This window comes from Rhinolophus ferrumequinum, chromosome 16 (genome assembly GCF_004115265.2).
Source record: "Rhinolophus ferrumequinum isolate MPI-CBG mRhiFer1 chromosome 16, mRhiFer1_v1.p, whole genome shotgun sequence".
Taxonomy (NCBI): domain Eukaryota; kingdom Metazoa; phylum Chordata; class Mammalia; order Chiroptera; family Rhinolophidae; genus Rhinolophus; species Rhinolophus ferrumequinum.
In genome coordinates this window covers 13,729,639-13,743,283 of record NC_046299.1, presented here as the reverse complement: position 1 = coordinate 13,743,283, position 13,645 = coordinate 13,729,639, and the positions used below count along the sequence as shown (strand labels likewise).

General features: G+C 50.6%; 1 protein-coding gene across 5 annotated transcripts in view; it reads right to left on the bottom strand.

The window, feature by feature from the left end:
- The window catches only part of AFAP1L2 (actin filament associated protein 1 like 2), a 94,811-nt gene that overhangs the window by 26,243 nt on the left and 54,923 nt on the right, over positions 1-13,645 (bottom strand). For all 5 annotated transcript variants that reach the window (XM_033130907.1, XM_033130910.1, XM_033130906.1 and 2 more), the window contains 3 exons: positions 9,908-10,036; positions 4,847-4,921; positions 3,379-3,473 (listed from right to left, as the gene is read on the bottom strand). In XM_033130907.1, coding sequence (XP_032986798.1) covers positions 3,379-3,473; positions 4,847-4,921; positions 9,908-10,036 — 299 coding nt within the window. The remainder of the gene's footprint in view (positions 1-3,378; positions 3,474-4,846; positions 4,922-9,907; positions 10,037-13,645) is intronic.

Genomic DNA, 13,645 nt, shown 5'->3' with positions numbered 1-13,645 from the left:
ACAGGGGCCTGGAAGTGCCACAGCTGGCCTCAATCACAGGCCACACCCACGAGGGTGCTCCAGACCCCTGGCTGACCCTTCCATCGTTGGTGAGTTCTGCTGTCTACTGACTCTGTGGGGGATGTAGAGGGAACCAAGTCATCAGAGAGAAAATCAGGACATCCTGAACCTGGGACAGAGGCCACACCCCTGGCCCAGCCATCGGCACTGAGGACCCCAGGCAGACATCCAGCTTCTGCCACGGCCACTAGCAAGCCCAGGGCCAGGCATTCAGTGGGCAACCCACGATGGCACCCTGAAGCTGCAGGGTCAGGACAGGCACGCTTTTCTGTCTCTGAAGAAGACAAGTCCCATGGTCGCTCCAAGCTCAGGCGGCCACCATCACTCCCTCCCTCCTTCCCTCCCTCCCAAACTGCTGCTTCTGCTCTGGTCCTCCTTCCTCAGAGGCAGAAGACACAGCTGTTCCCCTCTCCACCCTGACGCCACTCCTCTGGGGGCCTTGGACCAAACGTTAAGAACACTTGAGCCAGACTTATCCAGAGAGAAGACCCAAGGGAGAGCAGACGTGTGTGTGCATGTGTGTGTGTGGGGGGGACAGAGGGGAGAAACCCTAGATTACGCCAGCCACCCCCTCCCTTACTCCACATCTGAAGCCCCTGGGTTGGGGGAATGGGTGCCCAACACAAAATGAGGAGGGACCAAGGAAAGGGAGCTGCAGTCAGCACCCCTTGTCCCCTTCAGCGGAGACATTCCACAAGGAGGGAAGACTGTAGAGTCAGCTGCTTTGCTAGAAATCTCTGCAGGGCCTGGAGTTTGTCCGTAGGAACAACTACCACAGGTCTGGAGGCCACCCTGGGCTTGTGTTATTCTTGGGTGCTGGTATTTTCTGTAATTCCAGCTCCAGGTTTCTCTCCAATGCCGACAGACCTCTCCTGGCCCTGAGAGGTCCCCAGTCACCGCGGACACAGGAAGTCTGCCCTAGGGGAGGCCCCTGGCCCTGCCTTGCTCGCTGGCAGGCCCTGCATTTCATACCCCAGAGCTGTGGGGGCCTTTGTACCCATGCCACAGGAGACTGGCAAAGGAAGCATAAAAGCCAGCGCCAGAATCCCAGGGGCTGCTGGGACTCGTGGGACCGGATTCCTTTATAACCACAGCTCAGTCCCAGACCCCAGGCCTCTAAGCCCACTGCCACGTTTGTAAAGCACCACAGATTTCCAGAGCAAGTCAGCACTACCCAGCACTCAGCGCCTGCAAGACTGCCTGGTGAATGGATGCCCCTCCAACAAGGTGCTGACCCCCAAGCAGCTGCTCCAGGAGTGGCCAATGGTGGCACTTCCCTTACACAAAAGCCAAAGGCTTTGGGTCAGAATCAGATGCTGAATTCAGGACGGGAACATTCCTGCCCAGGCTCAGAGTCGCCACCTTTCCTTCCCCACCACCTAGCAAGCGGTACCTGGGACACACCAGAAACCATAGCATCTCCTGCCTGGTTACAGCCAGCAGCAGTTGGGTGGGAGCAGAAGGGACATGCCGTGTCCCCCGAATATTGGGGCAGAAAGTGAGGGGAGCCTGCAGCTGGAAGCAACACCACCTGTGCCTTTACTCTTCCTAAAGGACCAGCTTAAGCCCGGGAGGCTGCACGGTGGCCTAGAAGCCAAGAACCTGCATTCAGTTCCTGGCCCTGTCACCTCCCAGCGGAGGGCTGTTGGCCAGCTGTTTTAACTCTCTGTGCCTCTGTGTCTTTGTGTGAAAAACTGGCAAAAATAGGCAGGCACCCCTAGAGCGGCGGTGAGGAGAACCACAGTTGTGTGCTCGAGGGAGAGAGCAGCTCAAGGTGTGGCAGGTTGGCAGCAGAGTGGGGGACCCCAGGGACTCAGTACGTCAACCTCACCCGGCCTGAGATGGTCTCTGCCAGCTGTCACCCAGCTCGAGGGGCCTCATGCAGTGGGATGGTGTCCCAGACACTCCAGAACTGCCCCACCCATGTGGCCACAGGACAGCAGCTTGAGGACCTCTGCCACCCCTCGGGAAGGCATGAACGAAGGGGGTGGGCCTGGGGTGGGGTCCCCCTCCGCAGGAACCTCAGCCCTCACATCCCAGGATGGATGGTGCAGAGGGGCAGTGTCCACGGACTCACACACCGTCCTGCTGCTGTGGACGCCATGAAATTCCTCCCAAACCTCTCAAGTCTCCCCAGCCAGATCCGATAGAGGAAAGAGCGTGGGTTCAAGTCCTGGCTCTGCCTCTTCGAGGCTGTGCAACATTCAGACATTCGGAACCTGCTGCTTCTGGTTTCCTCACCCATAAAATATAAGCACTACTACTTACCTCACTGAGTACTAATGCAGTATGCCACACACAGTGTTAGCCCACTGAGTAAGACAATCTTACCAAAGAGATGTTCACCTTCCTTTCATTGAGACGCCAGCGAACAAAAGCCAGAGACCTGAAATAACTAGCTCGGGTCCGACAGCTATTACCTGGCAGAGCTGCGATCTGAACCCAGGCCTATGATTCCATAATTCCATCCGTCCTTCCCTCCGCTTTGCCCTCCCTCCCTCCGTGTGTGGCTCTCTGTATACAGACACAGGGCACGAAACACACATGAGAGAGACAGTCCCTGTCCTAGGGAGCTTATATCTGGCCTGGGAGGTAAATATTAACAACACAAAAGACCATTTCAATGGTGCCATGGAGGGGGTCACTGGACGGTGGCGCATAGTACTGTGGTAGGAATGGAGGTCGGACGCCTCATGGAGGCAGGTCAGGGAAAGTCTAACAACATCTAAGAGATAAGGAGGCAGCAGCCACTGAGGAGCCAGGGCTCAGGAAGTGCAAAGGCCCTGAGGAAGGACGGACCACATGGCACAATCCAGGAACAGCAGGGAGGCCAGCGAAGAGCCAGGAGGCTGGAGATACAGCTGGACCACACCAGTAGGCCCTGGGGCCATGTTAAGAAACATGGATATTTTTTCCTAAGTTCAGTGGGAGCTATTGGAAGATTTCAAATAGGAAGAGCAGTGTGATATGATTTATAATTCTAAAAGTTTACCGTAGCCTGCCTGGGTGGGTGACCACAGTTACACATGGCCCCGCTCACATGGCGCTGGGTAAAAAGCCTGGGGTAGCCTCGCACACGTGGTGACACTTGCTAAAGGTGATCTTCCTTATCTCCCACACCCCTTACCCTTAGCAACCCGAGTACCATGGCCCTGAGCAAATGATGTCACCTACAGACAGGCTTCCTTTTGCTCTGACTCTCCCAGTGCCTTGCTCCATGTTCGACACACAGTAGGCACTCAGAAAAGGCCAGATGCTTGGTGGACTGATACCTGGGGCCCAAGTCAGGGAAATCAGGGGTCTTAGACCCACACTTACGATCTTGGGGGGTGGGAGATCCGGAAGGCTCTTCTGAGGGGCTGAGGAGTGCTGGCTGGGCTCCCCGTTGGTCAGTGGGCTCTGTCCCTCGGGCGCTGTGGGCAGGAAGCAGGAGAAGACTTGGTGAGGGACACCCAGCCTCACAGCAGGGTCTCATTATCCAGGAATGTCTGGTCACATGTGCCCGTGAGTTCTATTTGAGCAGGTGTTAATTACCCAGGCAGGCAGTTCCTGGGGCCAGTGTTGTTTTCCCTCCGAGAATAGGGTGCAGTGGTGCCTCTGCCACAGGCAGATTCCTCAGAAGGAACTGGTTGGGGTTTCTGGCAGGCTCCCACCCTCTCCTCCACTTGCCCCATGTCAAAAATGGCCTAGCCACAGAGCTTCAGCGAGCAGAGGGCCTGCCCTGTGGTCGCTATATTGAGCTGCTCTTAGCGCCGACCCTGTGATTACTGCTCTTTCCATCCCACAGTTTACCCGGAAGGCCAATGACCCTGGGCATCGCGGCTACTTCTATGCAGATGGGTTTTGCCAAGCCCCCTGCTTGGCGGTGTGGCAGGAGGCAGAAAAGCCACTCTGGAAAGCTTGGCCACCAACCCTCCGTGTGCTTTTAAGGAAAAGGCACCAAAAGCTCTTCTGTGTCTGACCATTTCAGCCACTGGCCCAGCTTGCCCCAGGACAGACAGGCCCAGGCAGACCTGACCTTGGGGTTTTGGTGGTTGATGTCTTGAAGCCAAGCGTTTAACAGGACTGACGGCTTTGTGGTGCTGTCTCCCTGCCTCTCTCTAAGCCTGTGCATTTGAGTAATAGGCTTGGGAGTTGGGAGACGGGCTTCGAAGCCCCCTCCTCAGAGACTAGGCAGCTCTGTAAACCTCTGAGCCTCCCTGGAGTCCTGCCAGACCCACTCCTGAAGGTTTTCAGAGAAAAGTAGAGTAAAACAGAGTAGAAGAGTAAGACAGCCCGGAAGACACAGTGTGTCCTTCCAACGGAAGATAAACTGTTCTGCCAAAGAGAGCACCTTTGCACAAAACCTTTCAATATCGAAGCAGTTGCTGACTTTACCGTTCCCTCCTCCCACCGCCCCCCACGCACGTAAAATCCAGACTTCTATCAAGAGACAAAAGCTGAAATCGTGGGATCGGCACCATCCACAGCTGCTTTTTTTAAAAACATCTGACTGATGACTTCCTATTCTTGGGACGATGCTGGGAAAAGCTGAGAGATTTTAGGAACAGATTCCTTATCCATGAAGAGGACATGAGACCATTAAGAGGCAGGCAGGCGGCCCAATGAAACATCCCAAAATACATCCACCGAAAATACCAGCAACCAAAATGTGACTTCCCAAAATATCTGCACCAGGCCTGTCTGTGGTACTGGCTGGGAGGAAGGAGCGGTGGGACAGGACCAAGGCTTATCCCTGCCCCCGTCCCGGGAGCTGGCCATGCCACTGACAGCCCCAGCCTCATACCTTGGTCTTGGGACTCGACATTCTGTTGCTTGTTGACCATCACTTTGTTCATATAAATGTACTCCTCATCGGAACCTGCAGAGGGAGGATGGAAGATACAGCTTCGTGTGATTCCATGAAGGGAAAGGGCTTCCAGAGAGAAACCGTGTCCCCTAGACACATTGTCATCGGCTTGGGTTCCAGTATAAACACACAACATTTGAGTGGATTAAAAGATTCCATTATAGAGAGAGCTGAAGGTATCCAAAAATAGTTTACTGTTAGGGTAACAGAAGTCTTACGTGCAAAGGCACCCATACCTCCAGGATCTGCCTCATATTCTCGTAAATCTCTCCAAGCAGAGATTTCTCTGGGATTCCCGGCATCTCATTTAAATTCTAAAGCATTTCCTATCAGTCATTCTCACCTTAGTCTGAATTACGTGCATGGGCTAGTCACAGCAATGGATTTGGAAGTTTAGCTCCCGGGCCTCTAGGTGAGGTGCTGCTGTGGGGGCCTGTGACATCCACATCATGAGCTCTGGGGTTAGAGGGGTGAGTGTGCCGGGAATTGGAACTGGAGCACTGCCAGCCACCTGCTCTGCCCTGTCGAGGGTCCCCTACAGCAGCATAGCCCTTCCTTCCCTTTAGAATAATTTCTGAGCAGGTTGTCACTTTCCCAGTGCCTGTCTGGACGGAGAATGGCTAGCCTCCTAGCACTTACTCAAGTTTCTGATGTCCCAAGGACGCTTTTTTCAGAAGCCTGCAAAGGAAGCTCATCCAAGTGTTTTTTCTCTTAGAAACCCTCCTGCATTTCTTTCATGGCCCTTAATTTGCATTTCCTAGAAACTTGTGGCTGATAAATTCCAGTGGTTGCAGACCGTGTTACTGAGCGAAGGGATCCAGTTCAAGCCCCTGGTGAAGGAGGCAGTTCAGCGCCAGTCAGTGCCTCACCACAGACCGTGCAGCCAACAGACCTGCAAACACGGAGTCCTGGGGACTCAGAGGAACGGGAGGAGGACACATCTGAATCTGGGATCTGTCCTCCACCATCAGCCCATGGGACTGCCACCTTTGTGCCCAGCCCTGCCAGGACCACTCAGCAATGTTACCCCTACACCCAGGGCTAGAGCAGTTCATGGGAGGGAACTGAGGTCCAAACACAGGAAGCCCCAATCTGCACACCTCCCCCGACGGACACCCTGAGGGCTGAGTCAGTACCTTCTCCAGAGCACGCACGAGGAAAGTGCTCTGTGGGGGAAATAGTAAAGTGCTCGATGTGGGCCAGGCTCTGTCATTAACAGTGTGATTCTGGGCAAAACACCTATCCTGCAGGGCCTTGGTTGTGTGGCCTGCATAGTATGAAAAACACGCATGATGAAATATTGCCTGTGTCTACCTACCTCTTAGGTTTCCATGGGTACAAAGCCTACAATATTAGGAAGTTAGAAAAAAAGTAAGGTAACCTTATAACTAACAAAGATTAAAAACGACAGCCTAAAACATGGGAAATAACTCAAAGTCTTAATAATAGGAAAATGGTGAAATAAACCATAGCACGTCAACACACATTAACAGCGTGCCACTTTGAACAATAAATGGATTACTGAAGTGTGTAAATTGGCACAACTGTTTTAGAAATGATTTTGGAGGATAATTTAACTTGTCAGTGTTCACTGTCTTTGACCCAGCATTTCCAATGCCAGAAATTTCTCCTGAAGATAAACTCCAGCATGTAAACAAAACTTTATTTGAGGATGTTCATTGCAACAGTGCACGAGGTTTCTTTTTTTAAAAAGAACAAAACTTAAATGCCCACTAAGAGCGGACTGGCTGAACAATATTGTTCATCCATCAGAGGACACTGCCCAACTGAGAAAAATAAAGTAGCTCTATGTCTGCTTGTTTACAGAGATATCCAAGACTTACAGTTAAATCAAGGGATCACATTTCAGAATAGCAAAAACAGAAAAAGTATGTGCACTGTCAACACATAGAAATGTGCACATGCAGCAATTATAAATGTAAAAATACTGTGAAGCAGACTACAGAGGCAAGCCACTACTGCTCAAGAATATTCAGATGACCCTGATAAAGGTCAGAAAAGGAATCTAAGGAACGTAAATAAGGTCTAATGTTCATTTTAGGTTTATCCTTTTTTCATACTGTTGACTAAGCCGACATTCTCATACAAAAAATAAAAGGCAAGATATTGTTATTGTTTGAACGGTTGGATTCTGAGCAGGTGCTTCCTCCTCAGAATGGCAATTTGTAAGTTACAGAGAAGACTCGCACTGGCCCCCCTCAAGGGCTGGGTCTCCAGCCTTGGGCACTCTGCAGGCTACGGTCAATGAGGTTTTTATTCTCAGAGGGCTGCTAATCCAGTACCATCTGGGTCGGTAAGTAAGAGGCTCCCAGGACCATGTGTAATCATGGGAAAAACCCAGTGAACTTGGCCCTCCAAGGGAAGGCTGCTGAGCTGCCCATGACTGAGAGGCAGCAGCCTGGGGATGGAGACGTCTCTCCCTCATTCATTTTCTGATGGGCACTGAGCACCAGTACTGTACTAGGTACTGCGGATATAGCAGAGAACAAAAGACACATGGTCTCTGCCTTCGTAAAATCAGTCCTCTGGGGTGGGGCGTGTTGGGGGTGGGTAGACCTGAATGGGAAAGTTACACAGGTGTGTGGGAAAGAACAACAGCCACAGGTGTGGTTGGAAAGGAGCGCTCGTCATGCCCTGAGCGTGTGCGTGACTGCTGGGGGAACGGACACGTCTGCAGAGGGTGGTCCTTCCCAGAGAACTGGCGAAAGGTGGGGAGGAGGGACACGGACCCTCTTGGTCACAGTTGGATAGAACATGAAGCTCTTCCTATCAGAGGGGCAGCCCCTGAAACTTCCCTATAGTCTCTGAGCAGGATACTGGGGGGCCCGAGGCAGGAACAAACAGCAGGTCCCCGATGCACAGACCTCTGTCTATGCCTTGACCTCACCATCCAGACAAAAAGCAAAGATTTGTATGACAGGAATGAAACACAAGATGAAAAAACCCAAATGAAAAATTCCATTTGAAAAGTATATAAACACACACACACACACACACACACACACACACTCACACTTGCACTCTACCCCAAATATGTGGGAGACACAACAGCTCAGCCATTGTAGACTACAGGCTATCTCAAAACGATTAGCCTGCCTCTACCTCTAAGTTCTGTCGGGCTGAGTTAATTTTCTGGAAGACACACAGTGAGGCAGGCCTGGGAGGCTAAGGCAGGAAGACACACACTTTCATTTCAAGGGGCTTTAGAGTCTGTTCTGTGTGGCACAACAATTAATCTGGTAGAGATTAACCCGAAAGGCTGGGAGGGGAGGAGAGCATAAAGGTGAGGTACACCTGCCGAGACCTAAGCCCTGGCTCGGTCACTCAGAGCCATATGCCTCAAGCAAGTGACTTTCCAAGTCTCGGTTCCCTTGTGGGTAAGATGGGGGTAATACAATCTCCCTCACTGACTTGGGACAAGAATTAGACTTGGGACAAGAATCCATTTCATTTCACCCATTAAGCACAGTGCTGAGACACGGTAAATGCATGAAAAATGTTAGCTGCTGTTGTAACTACTTTGCCATCTAAGAGGGCACAAAGAGGACTAGAAGGGAAGTTCTCCAACGATGGCTATTAATAAGTGGACGTCAACCTTAAGAATAGAAGTGGCAGCCACAGGCCTCGGTATGGCTGTGCACATTTATTATTAGCAGTCTGGGGGTGCTGCACACTGGGGGGCCCGTGCACTGGTTCTCAGCAGCGTCCTACAGCCCTGCAAGCCACAGAGACCGGGGTGGGAAGACCTGACTTTATAAGAGCAGAACCTACAAAGATCAAGGGTGAAACAAAGGTCACCCTAGGGAAGCAACATAGCACTTTAAACCAAAAGGGGGACGCCATAGGGGGGTGCTGACAGAATGGTTCGAACTAAGAACCATGGTTCAGACCCCATTACAGAGGGATTGTCAAAATCCCAACAGAGGTTCCTTATCACTGAATATCCTCAAGTCAGAGCACATCTCAAAGGGCTGGGGAATAAATGTGCTTTTTAAAGGATCCCACTGATGAATCCTTTTGTGGGTGATTCATCCCTAACTTACCTGCTTTGTAATGTGGGTTTCCCATCTGCCATTCCCACCTTTGATGTGCTGCTGACCTGTACTCACTGGCAGGCCAGCAGACGCTCACTACAAAGCCAGGAGGAGCCTGGGAACCCCGGGGAGGCCTGGAAAGCTGACAGGCAACCGAGGAAAGGCAACCAAAGGGCTCAAGGAAAACACCTCTGATGAAAGACTGAGGGAGCCTGGATTATTTCACCAGAAGAGAAGGCTGCTGGGCATATAGCAACATGCTTCAGCTTTACGACTTCTCTGTTATTCACAGAATAGAAACTAGTTCCTCTGGGGACAAAGAAAAGGAAAAGGAACCTTGAAATGTAGCCTGGCGGATTCAGGTTGGATGTAAGGGAGAATTTCCTGTGTGTGACGGCCAAGCAGGTGCACTTCCCTTCCCTGGCATGGATTTCAGCTGCTCCTGCCGTGAGGCAGATGGATTGGATGCACCCTTATGCTCCCTTACTGTCCCCACATGTCACTTCCAAGTCTCAAACATCCGATACAAAAATAAACTCAACTAAAGTGGTATGACTTCACAAGAAGGCTTTTCTTTCTTTCAAAAAACATCTGAATGTGCTAGAAAGGAAACTATACGTCCACAAGAAGACATGTCCAAGAGTGTTCCGAGCAGCCTTCTTCATAATGGCCCCAGTGGGGGACAAATGCCCATCAACCAGTCAGTGCAAAAGCAGATCATGGTCGATTCGCAGAATGGAATACTGCTCTGTCATAAAAGCAACAAACTCCTGACATACCGCATAGCGTGGACGAATCTCCTGAGCGGGAAAGGCCAGGCATAAAGCACACCCTGTACGAGTCCACTGAAGCCCGAGGAAGGGCAGAGTTAATCTATGGTGGGAGAAATGCAAACACTGGTTGCCGTGGTGTGGGGGTGGGAAGGCCCCTGGGCCACACTTACTGCTGCTTCTGGTGTAAAGCCGGAGGAGCTCGGCCAGACCACTCTTCTTCACCACGGCTGTGCTGCTCAAGTTCTCCTGGTCGAGAATCTTGAGGAAGTCTTCCAGCTCTGTCAGTAGCTGCTCCAGGGCTAGGGACAGAACGGGAGAAACATTTGCAGTGGCTGCCTTGTTTGTAAAGGCCCAGCTCAGGTCAGATACACCTCCGGATCCTGCAGCATCCCACCGTGAGAGGTTTGGGGTGAGGTCTGCCCGCACGTGGGAGGCCCAGCCAAAATGCAGGATTCCCAGTGCCAGAGTCTTGGGGAGAGGAAAATAAACCCTTGGCTTTGAGGTGAACAACCTCAGGAAAAGACACAGGTCTATCATTTGCTGGAGTGTGACAGTTGCCAAGGTGGCCCAATCAAACCCATAAGGCCATGAGAGTCTGGAAACAGACTTCCTTGATAAAAGTCAATCAAAACAGCTCAGGGTCTGGGGAATTTGAACACAGGTCAACCCCACAACCATCAAAAGAAGTGCTGCGGTTGACCAGTTGTTCATCCTTTCCCCAAGGGTGGAGAAATACAGAATTGCTCCAAGGAGATGAAACAGTGATTGCTCTGTCTTCACAGAAATATGGACAATGCATCAAAAGCCATGCTTGGGCAAATAAAACCTTCCCCTGAGTTTCTTCAGTGACTGAGCCACCTCAATTGCCACTGAGTCCAGCGTCACTCCCAAGCTGGTTGAAGACCCTGATCTCACAGATACAAATATCAAATACGCTCTCGAGGCCCACCACCATACAAGTCCTTGTCCATTTCTAGCTGGACCCATCCTGAAGAAGTGCTAGTGCAGAGGGCACCAGTCTAGGAGAAGGGCATTCACCATTATTGTTGCCGGCATCATTAGTGACCTAAATCTCTACCAAGAACAGGACATTGCATTTACTGACAGGTTCGTCGCCTTGGCTGTCCGTGCCCGGCTGGCTCTCCAGAACACGCTCATTGATGGCAGCTGGCTCCTTGAGGCTCGAAACAATGTTTTTTAACCATTGGAATCACCTGGAGAGCTTTTAAAAATCCTGATGCCCAAGCCGCATGCCTGATTGATGGCCAGAATCTCTGGGATGGGAACCCAGGGGTCAATAGTTCTTAAACCTCTGCCAGCGATTGCAATGTGCACCCAACACTGAGAACCACAGGTCCAAACCCAGTGCCGGGAGCCACACGGGAGGTCCCCGCTCCCAAAGACAGCAGCAAAGAATGCCCTACATTCGCCTGGTGGGGGAACTCGGAGCAGTCACGCAATCTCTGCAATCTCTCCAAGCTCGGTTTCCTTATCTGTAAAGTGGAGACGACCACGTGGACCGTGCCCATCTCACAAGGTGGCAGTAAATGACAAGAGCTGTGAAGCTTGTCTCAACTGTGCATGTGAAATGCTACACTAACAACACGAAGAGTGTTGTCATCGTCTTCTCATATTGATTTTTCTTCTCACTGTGTGGCATCATTTGTTATTTCTTACTTTTCGACCAGTAACAATCATCTCTAAGCTCTCCTTTCGAGAAAAAAACCCAGAATCTTGCGACATGTCATTTGTCACTGGACCATGTAAGAGAGAGGAGGAAAAGGTCACCTCCTCAAAGAAGCCTTCCCTGACCACCCTATCCAAAGTAGATATTTCTTGTTACTTTTTTAACTCCTGCCTTCATAGCCCTAATCACAACTTATTAACAATATGAACACAAAATAGTTTTAAAAGTTTAAAATGAGCGAAATCAACAATGAATAAAACGCTTTATTTATTTTGCTCCTTTTAAAGTTATACTTTTGTCTTTCCCACCCTAGTCTAGTCTGTTAACTCTGAGAGTTGGGACCACATCTGTCTTGCATCTTTGGCACCATACACTGTTTAAGTAAGTGTTGGATAAATGTTTGTGGAATGACTGAATAAATGAATAAATCAACTTATTAGGCACCTACTAGCTGACGACAACTCTAAGAGGTAAGTATCATTATGCCCATTTTGCAGCTGTGGACCTGGTGGCCCAGAAGCCCCAGAAGGTCCCACATGGCCCATGGCAGAGAGATGACTTTACAGTCTGAGTCCAAGGCTGAGCTCTTGGCAACACCCCACCAAATGCCTCTGTGTAGGGCTTTCTTCCAGCATCCCCCAAAGGCCTGGCTCCCCAGAACTGAACAGAGCCCTAGATTACCCCCTAACCCCCCTCATTAGAGAAAGCAGCCCTCATGATCTCCTGGTTCTAAGGGCGAGCCCAGTGGCCTGTTTCCGTTCAAACACCCCTTTGGATCTTAGTGGGATACAGTAGCCTCTGAACTCCATTCCTACAAAACCAAACTCCCTAGAATGAATATTGCCACTGATTGTGGGAGCGAGTTGGAGGAAAGCAAGGGGAGGTGGTGAGGGTTTGTGTTTTAGAAGAAAGCAGTGATGACAGAAAGCAGTGATGACAGTACCAGCATATGTGATTGTCAGATCAAATATCGGGGTGTGCCAGCTCCCTCAGATGAACGGGCACTGCCTGTCATGGATCAGAGCCCTCTTTCCCCAGCAGGGGTACTCCTGAAAGAATTTGCCAAAGCTGGAGAAGCAGCAGAGAAACCTCCTCTCTCCTTTCTTCAGTGTCCTGGTAAAGGCTGAAGATCCAAGCAGGTTCCACAGAGTTCTCTGTGTCCATTCCCCTCCAGCTAGTTGAAAGCCAAGTAAAGGAAAAATGCAGCCAGTGGCCCAAATGCTGCATGTGATAAATGCTGGCCCACGTGCCCAGAAGTGGATGAAGGGTGGCCCTCATCTCTGCCGGAGAAGAGACAAGTAGATGGTAAGTGACAGCCTAAGTGAGGCAGGAAAGAAGCCATGTTTGGGTAGTTCTGCTTGGGAAAGAACCATGGGCCAACAGCAGTGTCTTGCCCTGTCCCTAAGTCCTGGAAGGAATGCCACACGGGGGCTCCAAGAGGCCAATGGCTTGTACCCAGCTTACTTAAAACCGATTAGACTCTTACTAGAGTGGGTTTTGAAAGGGCACCCGCAGCGCTCCCAGAGGCCATCAGTAAGTATGTGTTGGGTGAGACCTCTCAGTGTGCTGAGCACTTGGCTAGACTCTCAGCCTACACTTATTGGGAAATCCAAAAGCAGAGTCAGTACAGCGTGATTCCTGCCTTTTGCAAGCTCACTGGCAGGATGAGACCAGTACCAGTGAAGCAATTTATAGACCCGGGCACACTACCAAAAATTCAAGAGTCAAGTGGGTGATACCAGCATCCAGTGTGACAGAAGATCAGACTGGAACATAGTCCTAGGCCCAGAAGGCTTCTGAGGAGAGGAGGTGGTAGGGTAAGGACTTCGGTTGCTTTTTGTTGTTGTTGTTGTTGCTTCGTTTGGTTTGGTGTTACACAGCTATTTATGAGTTTCCTGTTGGCTGCAGGAACTCAACAAATAAAAAGCAATGAACTTGAAGAAGTCAAACCAGGGGAAAAGGATAAATTTGAGGAAAATGACACTGAACCATAAAACTCAACTACACTGGAGAAGGAAAAGTGAAAGGGCCTGGAAAGGCAATTAGGGTCTCAGCTACACTTTTCCTGACCTTCTGAACTTCTTGGGGCTGTTCTACTGCTGCTGCTTCTGGAAAGAAAAAAAAAAAAAAAAAAAAACATGAAAACTGAAAGGTCTCTTCACTTCCACATCCTCAGCTATTCCCAAAAGCTGCCCGATTCCTGGAAAAGGGCCTTTGTTTA